At 56.9% G+C, this 18,078-nt stretch overlaps 1 protein-coding gene across 1 annotated transcript in view; it reads right to left on the reverse strand.

Annotated features, from left to right (window-relative positions):
- Positions 1-14,975, reverse strand: part of IFT172 (intraflagellar transport 172) — a 619,018-nt gene extending 604,043 nt beyond the window's left edge. The window contains exons 1-2 of the mRNA XM_068279802.1: positions 14,713-14,975; positions 619-762 (exon numbers count right to left, since the gene is read on the reverse strand). Of these exons, the coding sequence (XP_068135903.1) occupies positions 619-762; positions 14,713-14,970 (402 nt within the window). The 5' untranslated portion in view covers positions 14,971-14,975. The remainder of the gene's footprint in view (positions 1-618; positions 763-14,712) is intronic.
- Positions 14,976-18,078: the final 3,103 nt, after the last annotated feature.

The raw sequence follows: 18,078 nt of genomic DNA on the forward strand, positions 1-18,078 counted from the left end.
GGGAGATGGTGGAGGAGGAGGGGCGTGCTGGGAGATGGTGGAGGAGGAGGGGCGTGCTGGGAGATGGTTGAGGAGGGGCGTGCTGGGAGATGGTGGAGGAGGAGGGGCGTGCTGGGAGATGGTGGAGGAGGAGGGGCGTGCTGGGAGATGGTTGAGGAGGGGCGTGCTGGGAGATGGTTGAGGAGGGGCGTGCTGGGAGATGGTTGAGGAGGGGCGTGCTGGGAGATGGTTGAGGAGGGGCGTGCTGGGAGATGGTTGAGGAGGGGCGTGCTGGGAGATGGTTGAGGAGGGGCGTGCTGGGAGATGGTTGAGGAGGGGCGTGCTGGGAGATGGTTGAGGAGGGGCGTGCTGGGAGATGGTTGAGGAGGGGCGTGCTGGGAGATGGTTGAGGAGGGGCGTGCTGGGAGATGGTTGAGGAGGGGCGTGCTGGGAGATGGTTGAGGAGGGGCGTGCTGGGAGATGGTTGAGGAGGGGCGTGCTGGGAGATGGTTGAGGAGGGGCGTGCTGGGAGATGGTTGAGGAGGGGCGTGCTGGGAGATGGTTGAGGAGGGGCGTGCTGGGAGATGGTTGAGGAGGGGCGTGCTGGCACGTGGTCACCTGGGTTCCAGGAATAATCACCTTGGCATCAGCAGGCTTTGTGGAGAACTTGTCTCTTCTCTCTCCATGTTCATCATATAGGAGGATCACCCTGTCCACCGTACACACTGCAAACTTTGCATTATTCTGTGACCAGGCCATACATGTCACCTTCGCTGCTCCATCCTGCAATGATGAAAGAAGAAAGCAACTAGTGACCACATCAGAATGTATATCATCTCGCCACAACCTGCCATTCCAACTTTACCCTGTCACCCCAATACCACACCTGGTCCTCATCCCATCCACCCGTCACCTCAATACCACACCTGGTCCTCATCCCATTCACCCGTCACCCCAATACCACACCCTGTCCTCATCCCATCCCCATCACACCAATTCCAAACTTTATACTGATACCATCCACCTCATCACCCCAATACCAGAGCTGCTGTGTGATGGCCTTCTCATTCTAAAGATCCCCAGCTAATCTGTGATGGTCTTGATGGTCTTCTGAGGCTGAGGATCTCCATGTCATGCCACAAGAGCTGCTGTGTGGTGGTCTTCTCAGGCTAAGGACCTCCATCTCACACCATAGGAGCTGCTGTGTGATGGTCTTCTCAGGCTGAGGACCTCCATCTCACACCACAAGAGCTGCTGTGTGATGGTCTTCTCGGGCTGAGGACCTCATTATCACACCAGAAGAGCTGCTGTGTGATGGTCTTCTCAGGCTGAGGACCCCCATGTCACACCACAAGAGCTGCTGTGTGATGGTCTTCTGAGGCTGAGGACCCCCATGTCACAACACAAGAGCTGCTGTGTGATGGTCTTCTCAGGATAGAGGACCTCCATGTCACACCACAAGAGTTGCTGTGTGATGGTCTTCTCAGGATAGAGGACCTCCATGTCACACCACAAGAGCTGCTGTGTGATGGTCTTCTCATTCTGAGGACCTCCAAGTCACACCACAAGAGCTGCTGTGTGATGGTCTTCTCATTCTGAGGACCTCCATGTCACACCACAAGAGCTGCTGTGTGATGGTCTTCTCAGGATAGAGGACCTCCAAGTCACACCACAAGAGCTGCTGTGTGATGGTCTTCTCATTCTGAGGACCTCCATGTCACACCACAAGAGCTACTGTGTGATGGTCTTCTCAGGATAGAGGACCTCCATGTCACACCACAAGAGCTGCTGTGTGATGGTCTTCTCAGGCTGAGGACCTCCATGTCACCACAAGCGCTGCTGTGTGATGGTCTTCTCAGGATAGAGGACCTCCATGTCACACCACAAGAGCTGCTGTGTGATGGTCTTCTCAGGATAGAGGACCTCCATGTCACACCACAAGAGCTGCTGTGTGATGGTCTTCTCAGGCTGAGGACCTCCATATCCCACCACAAGAGCTGCTGTGTGATGGTCTTCTCAGGCTGAGGACCTCCATATCCCGCCACAAGAGCTGCTGTGTGATGGTCTTCTCAGAATAGAGGACCTCCATGTCACACCACAAGAGCTGCTGTGTGATGGTCTTCTCAGGCTGAGGACCTCCATATTCCACCACAAGAGCTGCTGTGTGATGGTCTTCTCAGGCTGAGGACCTCCATGTCACACCACAAGAGCTGCTGTGTGATGGTCTTCTCAGGCTGAGGACCTCCATGTCACACCACAAGAGCGGCTGTGTGATGGTCTTCTCAGGATAGAGGACCTCCAGGTCACACCACAAGAGCTGCTGTGTGATGGTCTTCTCAGGATAGAGGACCTCCATGTCACACCACAAGAGCTGCTGTGTGATGGTCTTCTCAGGATAGAGGACCTCCATGTCCCACCACAAGAGCTGCTGTGTGATGGTCTTCTCAGGCTGAGGACCTCCATGTCACACCACAAGAGCTGCTGTGTGATGGTCTTCTCAGGATAGAGGACCTCCATGTCACACCACAAGAGCTGCTGTGTGATGGTCTTCTCAGAATAGAGGACCTCCATGTCACACCACAAGAGCTGCTGTGTGATGGTCTTCTCAGGCTGAGGACCTCCATGTCACACCACAAGAGCTGCTGTGTGATGGTCTTCTCAGGCTGAGGACCTCCATATCACACCACAAGAGCTACTGTGTGATGGTCTTCTCAGGCTGAGGACCTCCATGTCACACCACAAGAGCTGCTGTGTGATGGTCTTCTCAGGATAGAGGACCTCCATGTCACACCACAAGAGCTGCTGTGTGATGGTCTTCTCAGGCTGAGGACCTCCAAATCCCACCACAAGAGCTGCTGTGTGATGGTCTTCTCAGGCTGAGGACCTCCATGTCACAGCACAAGAGCTGCTGTGTGATGGTCTTCTCAGGATAGAGGACCTCCATGTCACACCACAAGAGCTGCTGTGTGATGGTCTTCTCAGGCTGAGGACCTCCATATCCCACCACAAGAGCTGCTGTGTGATGGTCTTCTCAGGCTGAGGACCTCCATGTCCCACCACAAGAGCTGCTGTGTGATGGTCTTCTCAGGCTGAGGACCTCCATGTCACACCACAAGAGCTGCTGTGTGATGGTCTTCTCAGGATAGAGGACCTCCATGTCACACCACAAGAGCTGCTGTGTGATGGTCTTCTCAGGATAGAGGACCTCCATGTCACACCACAAGAGCTGCTGTGTGATGGTCTTCTCAGGCTGAGGACCTCCAGGTCACACCACAAGAGCTGCTGTGTGATGGTCTTCTCAGGCTGAGGACCTCCATATCCCGCCACAAGAGCTGCTGTGTGATGGTCTTCTCAGGCTGAGGACCTCCATGTCACGCCACAAGAGCTGCTGTGTGATGGTCTTCTCAGGCTGAGGACCTCCATATTCCACCACAAGAGCTGCTGTGTGATGGTCTTCTCAGGCTGAGGACCTCCATGTCACACCACAAGAGCTGCTGTGTGATGGTCTTCTCAGGCTGAGGACCTCCATGTCACACCACAAGAGCGGCTGTGTGATTGTCTTCTCAGGATAGAGGACCTCCAGGTCACACCACAAGAGCTGCTGTGTGATGGTCTTCTCAGGATAGAGGACCTCCATGTCACACCACAAGAGCTGCTGTGTGATGGTCTTCTCAGGATAGAGGACCTCCATGTCCCACCACAAGAGCTGCTGTGTGATGGTCTTCTCAGGCTGAGGACCTCCATGTCACACCACAAGAGCTGCTGTGTGATGGTCTTCTCAGGATAGAGGACCTCCATGTCACACCACAAGAGCTGCTGTGTGATGGTCTTCTCAGAATAGAGGACCTCCATGTCACACCACAAGAGCTGCTGTGTGATGGTCTTCTCAGGCTGAGGACCTCCATGTCACACCACAAGAGCTGCTGTGTGATGGTCTTCTCAGGCTGAGGACCTCCATATCACACCACAAGAGCTACTGTGTGATGGTCTTCTCAGGCTGAGGACCTCCATGTCACACCACAAGAGCTGCTGTGTGATGGTCTTCTCAGGATAGAGGACCTCCATGTCACACCACAAGAGCTGCTGTGTGATGGTCTTCTCAGGCTGAGGACCTCCAAATCCCACCACAAGAGCTGCTGTGTGATGGTCTTCTCAGGCTGAGGACCTCCATGTCACAGCACAAGAGCTGCTGTGTGATGGTCTTCTCAGGATAGAGGACCTCCATGTCACACCACAAGAGCTGCTGTGTGATGGTCTTCTCAGGCTGAGGACCTCCATATCCCACCACAAGAGCTGCTGTGTGATGGTCTTCTCAGGCTGAGGACCTCCATGTCCCACCACAAGAGCTGCTGTGTGATGGTCTTCTCAGGCTGAGGACCTCCATGTCACACCACAAGAGCTGCTGTGTGATGGTCTTCTCAGGATAGAGGACCTCCATGTCACACCACAAGAGCTGCTGTGTGATGGTCTTCTCAGGATAGAGGACCTCCATGTCACACCACAAGAGCTGCTGTGTGATGGTCTTCTCAGGCTGAGGACCTCCAGGTCACACCACAAGAGCTGCTGTGTGATGGTCTTCTCAGGCTGAGGACCTCCATATCCCGCCACAAGAGCTGCTGTGTGATGGTCTTCTCAGGCTGAGGACCTCCATGTCACGCCACAAGAGCTGCTGTGTGATGGTCTTCTCAGGCTGAGGACCTCCATATCACACCACAAGAGCTGCTGTGTGATGGTCTTCTCAGGCTGAGGACCTCCATGTCACACCACAAGAGCTGCTGTGTGATGGTCTTCTCAGGATAGAGGACCTCCATGTCACACCACAAGAGCTGCTGTGTGATGGTCTTCTCAGGCTGAGGACCTCCAAATCCCACCACAAGAGCTGCTGTGTGATGGTCTTCTCAGGCTGAGGACCTCCATGTCACAGCACAAGAGCTGCTGTGTGATGGTCTTCTCAGGATAGAGGACCTCCATGTCACACCACAAGAGCTGCTGTGTGATGGGCTTCTCAGGCTGAGGACCTCCATATCCCACCACAAGAGCTGCTGTGTGATGGTCTTCTCAGGCTGAGGACCTCCATGTCCCACCACAAGAGCTGCTGTGTGATGGTCTTCTCAGGCTGAGGACCTCCATGTCACACCACAAGAGCTGCTGTGTGATGGTCTTCTCAGGATAGAGGACCTCCATGTCACACCACAAGAGCTGCTGTGTGATGGTCTTCTCAGGATAGAGGACCTCCATGTCACACCACAAGAGCTGCTGTGTGATGGTCTTCTCAGGCTGAGGACCTCCATGTCACACCACAAGAGCTGCTGTGTGATGGTCTTCTCAGGCTGAGGACCTCCATGTCCCACCACAATAGCTGCTGTGTGATGGTCTTCTCAGGCTGAGGACCTCCATGTCACACCACAAGAGCTGCTGTGTGATGGTCTTCTCAGGCTGAGGACCCCCACCCATCCCCTGCCTAACACTACTCTCCACCCATCTCATGCCCAACACTAACCTCACCCCATCCTCTGCCTAACACTACCTCCATGGCCGGAGGATAGTGTTAGGCAGGTGATGGGTGGAGAGTAGTGTTAGGGATAGGTCAGTATTGGGCAGGGGGTGGGGTAGGTCAGTATTGGGAGGTGTGTGTGTGTGTGTGTGTGTGTGGGGGGGGGGGTTAGGTCAGTATTAGGCAGGGGATGGGGTAGGTCAGTATTGGGAGGTGTGTGTGTGTGTGTGTGTGTGTGTGGGGGGGTTAGGTCAGTATAAAGCAGGGGATGGGGTAGGTCAGTATTGGGAGGTGTGTGTGTGTGTGGGGGGGGGGGGGGGTTAGGTCAGTATTAAGCAGGGGATGGGGTAGGTCAGTATTGGGAGGTGTGTGTGTGTGTGTGTGTGTGTGTGTGTGTGTGTGTGTGTGTGTGTGTGTGTGTGTGTGTGTGGGGGGGGGGTTAGGTCAGTATTAGGCAGGGGATGGGGTAGGTCAGTATTGGGCAGGGGGAGGGTAGTGTTAGGCAGGTGATTGGTGGAGGGTAGTGTTAGGGATAGGTCAGTATTAGGCAGGGGATGAGGAAGGTCAGTATTAGGCAGGGGATGGGGTAGGTCAGTATTGGGAGGTGTGTGTGTGTGGGGGGGGGGGGGGGGTAGGTCAGTATTAGGCAGGGGATGGGGTAGGTCAGTATTGGGCAGGGGGAGGGTAGTGTTAGGCAGGTGATTGGTGGAGGGTAGTGTTAGGGATAGGTCAGTATTAGGCAGGGGATGGGGTAGGTCAGTATTGGGAGGTGTGTGTGTGTGTGTGTGTGTGGGGGGGGGGGGGGGGGGGGTTAGGTCAGTATTAGGCAGGGGATGGGGTAGGTCAGTATTGGGCAGGGGGAGGGTAGTGTTAGGCAGGTGATTGGTGGAGGGTAGTGTTAGGGATAGGTCAGTATTAGGCAGGGGATGAGGAAGGTCAGTATTAGGCAGGGGATGGGGTAGGTCAGTATTGGGAGGTGTGTGTGTGTGTGTGTGTGTGTGTGGGGGGGGGGGGGGGGGGGGGGTTAGGTCAGTATTAGGCAGGGGATGGGGTAGGTCAGTATTGGGCAGGGGGAGGGTAGTGTTAGGCAGGTGATTGGTGGAGGGTAGTGTTAGGGATAGGTCAGTATTAGGCAGGGGATGGGGTAGGTCAGTATTGGGAGGTGTGTGTGTGTGTGTGTGTGTGGGGGGGGGGGGGGGGGGGGGGGGGTTAGGTCAGTATTAGGCAGGGGATGGGGTAGGTCAGTATTGGGCAGGGGGAGGGTAGTGTTAGGCAGGTGATTGGTGGAGGGTAGTGTTAGGGATAGGTCAGTATTAGGCAGGGGATGAGGAAGGTCAGTATTAGGCAGGGGATGGGGTAGGTCAGTATTGGGAGGTGTGTGTGTGTGTGTGTGTGTGTGCGTGTGTGGGTGGGGGGGAGGGGTTAGGTCAGTATTAGGCAGGGGATGGGGTAGGTCAGTATTGGGCAGGGGGAGGGTAGTGTTAGGCAGGTGATTGGTGGAGGGTAGTGTTAGGGATAGGTCAGTATTAGGCAGGGGATGAGGAAGGTCAGTATTAGGCAGGGGATGGGGTAGGTCAGTATTGGGAGGTGTGTGTGTGTGTGTGTGTGTGTGTGTGTGTGGGGGGGGGGGGGGGTTAGGTCAGTATTAGGCAGGGGATGGGGTAGGTCAGTATTGGGCAGGGGGAGGGTAGTGTTAGGCAGGTGATTGGTGGAGGGTAGCGTTAGGGATAGGTCAGTATTAGGCAGGGGATGGGGTAGGTCAGTATTGGGAGGTGTGTGTGTGTGTGTGTGTGTGTGTGTGTGTGTGTGTGTGTGTGTGTGGGGGGGGGGGGGGGGGGTTAGGTCAGTATTAGGCAGGGGATGGGGTAGGTCAGTATTGGGCAGGGGGAGGGTAGTGTTAGGCAGGTGATTGGTGGAGGGTAGTGTTAGGGATAGGTCAGTATTAGGCAGGGGATGGGGTAGGTCAGTATTGGGCAGGGGGAGGGTAGTGTTAGGCAGGTGATTGGTGGAGGGTAGAGTTAGGGATAGGTCAGTATTAGGCAGGGGATGGGGTAGGTCAGTATTGGGAGGTGTGTGTGTGTGTGTGTGTGTGTGTGTGTGTGTGTGTGTGTGTGTGTGGGGGGGGGGGGGGGGGGGGGGGGTTAGGTCAGTATTAGGCAGGGGATGGGGTAGGTCAGTATTGGGCAGGGGGAGGGTAGTGTTAGGCAGGTGATTGGTGGAGGGTAGTGTTAGGGATAGGTCAGTATTAGGCAGGGGATGGGGTAGGTCAGTATTGGGAGGTGTGTGTGTGTGTGTGTGTGTGTGGGGGGGGGGGGGGGGGGAGGGGGGGGGGTTAGGTCAGTATTAGGCAGGGGATGGGGTAGGTCAGTATTGGGCAGGGGGAGGGTAGTGTTAGGCAGGTGATTGGTGGAGGGTAGTGTTAGGGATAGGTCAGTATTAGGCAGGGGATGGGGTAGGTCAGTATTGGGCAGGGGGAGGGTAGTGTTAGGCAGGTGATTGGTGGAGGGTAGTGTTAGGGATAGGTCAGTATTAGGCAGGGGATGGGGTAGGTCAGTATTGGGAGGTGTGTGTGTGTGTGTGTGTGTGTGTGTGTGTGTGTGTGTGTGTGTGTGTGTGTGTGTGTGTGTGTGTGTGTGGGGGGGGGGGGGGGGGGGGGGGGGGGGGGTTAGGTCAGTATTAGGCAGGGGATGGGGTAGGTCAGTATTGGGCAGGGGGAGGGTAGTGTTAGGCAGGTGATTGGTGGAGGGTAGTGTTAGGGATAGGTCAGTATTAGGCAGGGGATGGGGTAGGTCAGTATTGGGAGGTGTGTGTGTGTGTGTGTGTGTGTGTGTGTGTGTGTGTGTGTGTGTGTGTGTGTGTGTGTGTGTGTGTGTGTGTGGGGGGGGGGGGTTAGGTCAGTATTAGGCAGGGGATGGGGTAGGTCAGTATTGGGCAGGGGGAGGGTAGTGTTAGGCAGGTGATTGGTGGAGGGTAGTGTTAGGGATAGGTCAGTATTAGGCAGGGGATGGGGTAGGTCAGTATTGGGAGGTGTGTGTGTGTGTGTGTGGGGGGGGGGGGGGGGGGGGTTAGGTCAGTATTAGGCAGGGGATGGGGTAGGTCAGTATTGGGCAGGGGGAGGGTAGTGTTAGGCAGGTGATTGGTGGAGGGTAGTGTTAGGGATAGGTCAGTATTAGGCAGGGGATGAGGAAGGTCAGTATTAGGCAGGGGATGGGGTAGGTCAGTATTGGGAGGTGTGTGTGTGTGTGTGGGGGGGGGGGGGTAGGTCAGTATTAGGCAGGGGATGGGGTAGGTCAGTATTGGGAGGTAGGTGTGTGTGTGTGTGTGTGTGTGGGGGGGGGGGGGTTAGGTCAGTATTAGGCAGGGGATGGGGTAGGTCAGTATTGGGCAGGGGGAGGGTAGTGTTAGGCAGGTGATTGGTGGAGGGTAGTGTTAGGGATAGGTCAGTATTAGGCAGGGGATGAGGAAGGTCAGTATTAGGCAGGGGATGGGGTAGGTCAGTATTGGGAGGTGTGTGTGTGTGTGTGTGTGTGTGTGTGTGTGTGGGGGGGGGGGGGGGGGGTTAGGTCAGTATTAGGCAGGGGATGGGGTAGGTCAGTATTGGGCAGGGGGAGGGTAGTGTTAGGCAGGTGATTGGTGGAGGGTAGTGTTAGGGATAGGTCAGTATTAGGCAGGGGATGAGGAAGGTCAGTATTAGGCAGGGGATGGGGTAGGTCAGTATTGGGAGGTGTGTGTGTGTGTGTGTGTGTGTGTGTGTGTGGGGGTGGGGGGGGGGGTTAGGTCAGTATTAGGCAGGGGATGGGGTAGGTCAGTATTGGGCAGGGGGAGGGTAGTGTTAGGCAGGTGATTGGTGGAGGGTAGTGTTAGGGATAGGTCAGTATTAGGCAGGGGATGAGGAAGGTCAGTATTAGGCAGGGGATGGGGTAGGTCAGTATTGGGAGGTGTGTGTGTGTGTGTGTGTGTGTGTGTGTGTGTGTGTGTGTGTGTGTGTGTGTGTGTGTGTGTGTGTGTGTGGGGGGGGGGGGGGGGGGGGGTTAGGTCAGTATTAGGCAGGGGATGGGGTAGGTCAGTATTGGGCAGGGGGAGGGTAGTGTTAGGCAGGTGATTGGTGGAGGGTAGCGTTAGGGATAGGTCAGTATTAGGCAGGGGATGGGGTAGGTCAGTATTGGGAGGTGTGTGTGTGTGTGTGTGTGGGGGGGGGGGGGGGGGGGTTAGGTCAGTATTAGGCAGGGGATGGGGTAGGTCAGTATTGGGCAGGGGGAGGGTAGTGTTAGGCAGGTGATTGGTGGAGGGTAGTGTTAGGGATAGGTCAGTATTAGGCAGGGGATGGGGTAGGTCAGTATTGGGCAGGGGGAGGGTAGTGTTAGGCAGGTGATTGGTGGAGGGTAGTGTTAGGGATAGGTCAGTATTAGGCAGGGGATGGGGTAGGTCAGTATTGGGAGGTGTGTGTGTGTGTGTGTGTGTGTGTGTGTGTGTGTGTGTGTGTGTGTGGGGGGGGGGGGGGGGGGTTAGGTCAGTATTAGGCAGGGGATGGGGTAGGTCAGTATTGGGCAGGGGGAGGGTAGTGTTAGGCAGGTGATTGGTGGAGGGTAGTGTTAGGGATAGGTCAGTATTAGGCAGGGGATGGGGTAGGTCAGTATTGGGAGGTGTGTGTGTGTGTGTGTGTGTGTGTGTGTGTGTGTGTGTGTGTGTGTGTGTGTGTGTGGGGGGGGGGGGGGGGGGGTTAGGTCAGTATTAGGCAGGGGATGGGGTAGGTCAGTATTGGGCAGGGGGAGGGTAGTGTTAGGCAGGTGATTGGTGGAGGGTAGTGTTAGGGATAGGTCAGTATTAGGCAGGGGATGGGGTAGGTCAGTATTGGGCAGGGGGAGGGTAGTGTTAGGCAGGTAATTGGTGGAGGGTAGTGTTAGGGATAGGTCAGTATTAGGCAGGGGATGGGGTAGGTCAGTATTGGGAGGTGTGTGTGTGTGTGTGGGGGGGGGGGGGTTAGGTCAGTATTAGGCAGGGGATGGGGTAGGTCAGTATTGGGCAGGGGGAGGGTAGTGTTAGGCAGGTGATTGGTGGAGGGTAGTGTTAGGGATAGGTCAGTATTAGGCAGGGGATGGGGTAGGTCAGTATTGGGAGGTGTGTGTGTGTGTGTGTGTGTGTGTGGGGGGGGGGTTAGGTCAGTATTAGGCAGGGGATGGGGTAGGTCAGTATTGGGCAGGGGGAGGGTAGTGTTAGGCAGGTGATTGGTGGAGGGTAGTGTTAGGGATAGGTCAGTATTAGGCAGGGGATGGGGTAGGTCAGTATTGGGAGGTGTGTGTGTGTGTGTGTGTGTGTGGGGGGGGGGGGGGGGGGGTTAGGTCAGTATTAGGCAGGGGATGGGGTAGGTCAGTATTGGGCAGGGGGAGGGTAGTGTTAGGCAGGTGATTGGTGGAGGGTAGTGTTAGGGATAGGTCAGTATTAGGCAGGGGATGAGGAAGGTCAGTATTAGGCAGGGGATGGGGTAGGTCAGTATTGGGAGGTGTGTGTGTGTGTGTGTGTGTGTGTGTGTGTGGGGGGGGGGGGGGGGGGTTAGGTCAGTATTAGGCAGGGGATGGGGTAGGTCAGTATTGGGCAGGGGGAGGGTAGTGTTAGGCAGGTGATTGGTGGAGGGTAGTGTTAGGGATAGGTCAGTATTAGGCAGGGGATGGGGTAGGTCAGTATTGGGCAGGGGGAGGGTAGTGTTAGGCAGGTGATTGGTGGAGGGTAGTGTTAGGGATAGGTCAGTATTAGGCAGGGGATGGGGTAGGTCAGTATTGGGAGGTGTGTGTGTGTGTGTGTGTGTGTGTGTGTGTGTGTGGGGGGGGGGGGGGGGGGGGGTTAGGTCAGTATTAGGCAGGGGATGGGGTAGGTCAGTATTGGGCAGGGGGAGGGTAGTGTTAGGCAGGTGATTGGTGGAGGGTAGTGTTAGGGATAGGTCAGTATTAGGCAGGGGATGGGGTAGGTCAGTATTGGGAGGTGTGTGTGTGTGTGTGTGTGTGTGTGTGTGTGTGTGTGTGTGGGGGGGGGGGGGGGGGGGGGGGTTAGGTCAGTATTAGGCAGGGGATGGGGTAGGTCAGTATTGGGCAGGGGGAGGGTAGTGTTAGGCAGGTGATTGGTGGAGGGTAGTGTTAGGGATAGGTCAGTATTAGGCAGGGGATGGGGTAGGTCAGTATTGGGCAGGGGGAGGGTAGTGTTAGGCAGGTAATTGGTGGAGGGTAGTGTTAGGGATAGGTCAGTATTAGGCAGGGGATGGGGTAGGTCAGTATTGGGAGGTGTGTGTGTGTGTGTGGGGGGGGGGGGGTTAGGTCAGTATTAGGCAGGGGATGGGGTAGGTCAGTATTGGGCAGGGGGAGGGTAGTGTTAGGCAGGTGATTGGTGGAGGGTAGTGTTAGGGATAGGTCAGTATTAGGCAGGGGATGGGGTAGGTCAGTATTGGGAGGTGTGTGTGTGTGTGTGTGTGTGTGGGGGGGGGGGGGGGGTTAGGTCAGTATTAGGCAGGGGATGGGGTAGGTCAGTATTGGGCAGGGGGAGGGTAGTGTTAGGCAGGTGATTGGTGGAGGGTAGTGTTAGGGATAGGTCAGTATTAGGCAGGGGATGGGGTAGGTCAGTATTGGGAGGTGTGTGTGTGTGTGTGTGTGTGTGTGGGGGGGGGGGGGGGGGGTTAGGTCAGTATTAGGCAGGGGATGGGGTAGGTCAGTATTGGGCAGGGGGAGGGTAGTGTTAGGCAGGTGATTGGTGGAGGGTAGTGTTAGGGATAGGTCAGTATTAGGCAGGGGATGAGGAAGGTCAGTATTAGGCAGGGGATGGGGTAGGTCAGTATTGGGAGGTGTGTGTGTGTGTGTGTGGGGGGGGGGGGGGGGGGGGGTTAGGTCAGTATTAGGCAGGGGATGGGGGTAGGTCAGTATTGGGCAGGGGGAGGGTAGTGTTAGGCAGGTGATTGGTGGAGGGTAGTGTTAGGGATAGGTCAGTATTAGGCAGGGGATGGGGTAGGTCAGTATTGGGAGGTGTGTGTGTGTGTGTGTGTGGGGGGGGGGGGTTAGGTCAGTATTAGGCAGGGGATGGGGTAGGTCAGTATTGGGCAGGGGGAGGGTAGTGTTAGGCAGGTGATTGGTGGAGGGTAGTGTTAGGGATAGGTCAGTATTAGGCAGGGGATGGGGTAGGTCAGTATTGGGCAGGGGGAGGGTAGTGTTAGGCAGGTGATTGGTGGAGGGTAGTGTTAGGGATAGGTCAGTATTAGGCAGGGGATGGGGTAGGTCAGTATTGGGAGGTGTGTGTGTGTGTGTGTGGGGGGGGGGGGGTGAGGTCAGTATTAGGCAGGGGATGGGGTAGGTCAGTATTGGGCAGGGGGAGGGTAGTGTTAGGCAGGTGATTGGTGGAGGGTAGTGTTAGGGATAGGTCAGTATTAGGCAGGGGATGAGGAAGGTCAGTATTAGGCAGGGGATGGGGTAGGTCAGTATTGGGAGGTGTGTGTGTGTGTGTGTGTGGGGGGGGGGGGGGGGGGGGGGGGGTTAGGTCAGTATTAGGCAGGGGATGGGGTAGGTCAGTATTGGGCAGGGGGAGGGTAGTGTTAGGCAGGTGATTGGTGGAGGGTAGTGTTAGGGATAGGTCAGTATTAGGCAGGGGATGAGGAAGGTCAGTATTAGGCAGGGGATGGGGTAGGTCAGTATTGGGAGGTGTGTGTGTGTGTGTGTGTGGGGGGGGGGGGGGGTTAGGTCAGTATTAGGCAGGGGATGGGGTAGGTCAGTATTGGGCAGGGGGAGGGTAGTGTTAGGCAGGTGATTGGTGGAGGGTAGTGTTAGGGATAGGTCAGTATTAGGCAGGGGATGGGGTAGGTCAGTATTGGGAGGTGTGTGTGTGTGGGGGGGGGGGGGTTAGGTCAGTATTAGGCAGGGGATGGGGTAGGTCAGTATTGGGCAGGGGTAGGGTAGTGTTAGGCAGGTGATTGGTGGAGGGTAGTGTTAGGGATAGGTCAGTATTAGGCAGGGGATGAGGAAGGTCAGTATTAGGCAGGGGATGGGGTAGGTCAGTATTGGGAGGTGTGTGTGTGTGTGTGTGTGTGGGGGGGGGGGGGGGTAGGTCAGTATTAGGCAGGGGATGGGGTAGGTCAGTATTGGGCAGGGGGAGGGTAGTGTTAGGCAGGTGATTGGTGGAGGGTAGTGTTAGGGATAGGTCAGTATTAGGCAGGGGATGAGGAAGGTCAGTATTAGGCAGGGGATGGGGTAGGTCAGTATTGGGAGGTGTGTGTGTGTGTGTGTGTGTGTGTGTGTGTGTGTGTGTGTGGGGGGGGGGGGGGGGTTAGGTCAGTATTAGGCAGGGGATGGGGTAGGTCAGTATTGGGCAGGGGGAGGGTAGTGTAGGGCAAATGATGGCTGGAGGGTAGTGTTGGGGGGGGGGGGGGGGGTTAGGTCAGTATTAGGCAGGGGATGGGGTAGGTCAGTACTGGGAAGTGTGTGTGAGTGGGGGGGGGGGGAGGTAGGTCAGTATTGGGCAGGGGGAGGGTAGTGTTAGGCAGGTGATTGGTGGAGGGTAGTGTTAGGGTTAGGTCAGTATTAGGCAGGGGATGGGGTAGGTCAGTATTGGGAGGTGTGTGTGTGTGTGGGGGGGGGGGGGGATAGGTCAGTATTAGGCAGGGGATGGGGTAGGTCAGTATTGGGAGGTGTGTGTGTGTGTGGGGGGGGGGGGGGGTAGGTCAGTATTAGACAGGGGGGGAGGGGCAGCACACAGGGGACACACCTGAGGGGTAGGTCAGTATTGGGAGAGGGAGGTTAGGTGAGGCTGGGGTGAGGAGGGTAGTGTTGGAGGAGAGGGGGGGGAGGGGGGGATAGGTCAGTATTAGGCAGGGGATGAGGTAGGTCAGTATTGGGAGGTGTGTGTGTGTGTGTGGGGGGGGGGGGGGGGATAGGTCAGTATTAGGCAGGGGATGGGGTAGGTCAGTATTGGGAGGTGTGTGTGTGTGTGGGGGGGGGGGGGGGTAGGTCAGTATTAGACAGGGGGGGAGGGGCAGCACACAGGGGACACACCTGAGGGGTAGGTCAGTATTGGGAGAGGGAGGTTAGGTGAGGCTGGGGTGAGGAGGGTAGTGTTGGAGGAGAGGGGGGGGAGGGGGGGATAGGTCAGTATTAGGCAGGGGATGAGGTAGGTCAGTATTGGGAGGTGTGTGTGTGTGTGGGGGGGGGGGGGGGGGGGGGGGTTAGGTCAGTATTAGGCAGGGGGGAGGGGCAGCAGCACAGGGGACACACCTGAGGGGGGAGCAGCGTCTTCAGGTGCTTCAGCTGCATCTCTCCGGTGCTGGTGGAGGGAGGGGGGTCTCTCTGGGTCCGGGGGGGGATGGTGGGGGCTCCGCTCTCTCTCTCTCTCTCCCGGGCAGGCAGCGCTGTGGGGACGGGAAGGCTCTCCGGGCGTCGGTAAGGCAATCTGGTTGCTGTGGTAACGCAGCCAGGCGCAACGCAGGACGCGGTGACGTCACCTCTGAGAGCGGAACACTGTCCGGCCGCCATGTCAGCTCAGGGCGGAAGTGACGCGTGAATCCTCCTATAATGTATCCTTCCTGCGGTGTATCCCTCAGCTGCCCCGCCCCTCCTCTCTCTCTCCCCTCCCCCCTCACTGCTGCCCTCTCCTCAGTCCTGTGAGTGGCTGGATAGTACACCAGAGATGTGTATAATGGGGGTAATTATACTTCCCTGCAGGGCCGGATTTACCATAAGGCAGGGTAGGCACATGCCTGCAGGCCCCTGATAATGGGAAGGCAGCTGACTCCTCCCCCAGTGCCTCCCCTTAGCTGTCCTGCCCCTCCCCCCTCACTGCTGCCCTCTCCTCAGTCCTGTGAGTGGCTGGATAGTGCACCAGAGATGTGTATAATGGGGGTAATTATACTTCCCTGCAGGGCCGGATTTACCATAAGGCAGGGTAGGCACATGCCTGCAGGCCCCTGATAATGGGAAGGCAGCTGACTCCTCCCCCAGTGCCTCCCCCTTAGCTGTCCTGCCCCTCCCCCCTCACTGCTGCCCTCTCCTCAGTCCTGTGAGTGGCTGGATAGTACACCAGAGATGTGTATAATGGGGGTAATTATACTTCCCTGCAGGGCCGGATTTACCATAAGGCAGAGTAGGCACATGCCTGCAGGCCCCTGATAATGGGAAGGCAGCTGACTCCTCCCCCAGTGCCTCCCCTTAGCTGTCCTGCCCCTCCCCCCTCACTGCTGCCCTCTCCTCAGTCCTGTGAGTGGCTGGATAGTACACCAGAGATGTGTATAATGGGGGTAATTATACTTCCCTGCAGGGCCGGATTTACCATAAGGCACAGGAGGCACATGCCTGCAGGCGCCTGATAATGGGAAGGCAGCTGACTCCTCCCCCAGTGCCTCCCCTTAGCTGTCCTGCCCCTCCCCCCTCACTGCTGCCCTCTCCTGTGAGTGGCTGGATAGTGCACCAGAGATGTGTATAATGGGGGTAATTATACTTCCCTGCAGGGCCGGATTTACCATAAGGCACGGGATGCACATGCCTGCAGGCCCCTGATAATGGGAAGGCAGCTGACTCCTCCCCCAGTGCCTCCCCTTAGCTGTCCTGCCCCTCCCCCCTCACTGCTGCCCTCTCCTCAGTCCTGTGAGTGGCTGGATAGTACACCAGAGATGTGTATAATGGGGGTAATTATACTTCCCTGCAGGGCCGGATTTACCATAAGGCAGGGTAGGCACATGCCTGCAGGCCCCTGATAATGGGAAGGCAGCTGACTCCTCCCCCAGTGCCTCCCCTTAGCTGTCCTGCCCCTCCCCCCTCACTGCTGCCCTCTCCTCAGTCCTGTGAGTGGCTGGATAGTGCACCAGAGATGTGTATAATGGGGGTAATTATACTTCCCTGCAGGGCCGGATTTACCATAAGGCACGGGAGGCACATGCCTGCAGGCGCCTGATAATGGGAAGGCAGCTGACTCCTCCCCCAGTGCCTCCCCTTAGCTGTCCTGCCCCTCCCCCCTCACTGCTGCCCTCTCCTGTGAGTGGCTGGATAGTACACCAGAGATGTGTATAATGGGGGTAATTATACTTCCCTGCAGGGCCGGATTTACCATAAGGCAGGGTAGGCACATGCCTGCAGGCCCCTGATAATGGGAAGGCAGCTGACTCCTCCCCCAGTGCCTCCCCTTAGCTGTCCTGCCCCTCCCCCCTCACTGCTGCCCTCTCCTCAGTCCTGTGAGTGGCTGGATAGTGCACCAGAGATGTGTATAATGGGGGTATTTATACTTCCCTGCAGGGCCGGATTTACCATAAGGCAGGGTAGGCACATGCCTGCAGGCCCCTGATAATGGGAAGGCAGCTGACTCCTCCCCCAGTGCCTCCCCCTTAGCTGTCCTGCCCCTCCCCCCTCACTGCTGCCCTCTCCTCAGTCCTGTGAGTGGCTGGATAGTACACCAGAGATGTGTATAATGGGGGTATTTATACTTCCCTGCAGGGCCGGATTTACCATAAGGCACAGGATGCACATGCCTGCAGGCCCCTGATAATGGGAAGGCAGCTGACTCCTCCCCCAGTGCCTCCCCCTTAGCTGTCCTGCCCCTCCCCCCTCACTGCTGCCCTCTCCTCAGTCCTGTGAGTGGCTGGATAGTACACCAGAGATGTGTATAATGGGGGTAATTATACTTCCCTGCAGGGCCGGATTTACCATAAGGCAGGGTAGGCACATGCCTGCCGGCCCCTGATAATGGGAAGGCAGCTGACTCCTCCCCCAGTGCCTCCCCTTAGCTGTCCTGCCCCTCCCCCCTCACTGCTGCCCTCTCCTCAGTCCTGTGAGTGGCTGGATAGTGCACCAGAGATGTGTATAATGGGGGTATTTATACTTCCCTGCAGGGCCGGATTTACCATAAGGCACGGGAGGCACATGCCTGCAGGCCCCTGATAATGGGAAGGCAGCTGACTCCTCCCCCAGTGCCTCCCCCTTAGCTGTCCTGCCCCTCCCCCCTCACTGCTGCCCTCTCCTCAGTCCTGTGAGTGGCTGGATAGTACACCAGAGATGTGTATAATGGGGGTAATTATACTTCCCTGCAGGGCCGGATTTACCATAAGGCACGGGAGGCACATGCCTGCAGGCCCCTGATAATGGGAAGGCAGCTGACTCCTCCCCCAGTGCCTCCCCTTAGCTGTCCTGCCCCTCCCCCCTCACTGCTGCCCTCTCCTCAGTCCTGTGAGTGGCTGGATAGTGCACCAGAGATGTGTATAATGGGGGTAATTATACTTCCCTGCAGGGCCGGATTTACCATAAGGCAGGGTAGGCACATGCCTGCAGGCGCCTGATAATGGGAAGGCAGCTGACTCCTCCCCCAGTGCCTCCCCTTAGCTGTCCTGCCCCTCCCCCCTCACTGCTGCCCTCTCCTGTGAGTGGCTGGATAGTGCACCAGAGATGTGTATAATGGGGGTATTTATACTTCCCTGCAGGGCCGGATTTACCATAAGGCACGGGAGGCACATGCCTGCAGGCCCCTGATATTGGGAAGGCAGCTGACTCCTCCCCCAGTGCCTCCCCCTTAGCTGTCCTGCCCCTCCCCCCTCACTGCTGCCCTCTCCTCAGTCCTGTGAGTGGCTGGATAGTACACCAGAGATGTGTATAATGGGG

Source organism: Hyperolius riggenbachi, chromosome 4 (genome assembly GCF_040937935.1).
Source record: "Hyperolius riggenbachi isolate aHypRig1 chromosome 4, aHypRig1.pri, whole genome shotgun sequence".
In the NCBI taxonomy this organism is placed as follows: Eukaryota; Metazoa; Chordata; class Amphibia; order Anura; family Hyperoliidae; genus Hyperolius; species Hyperolius riggenbachi.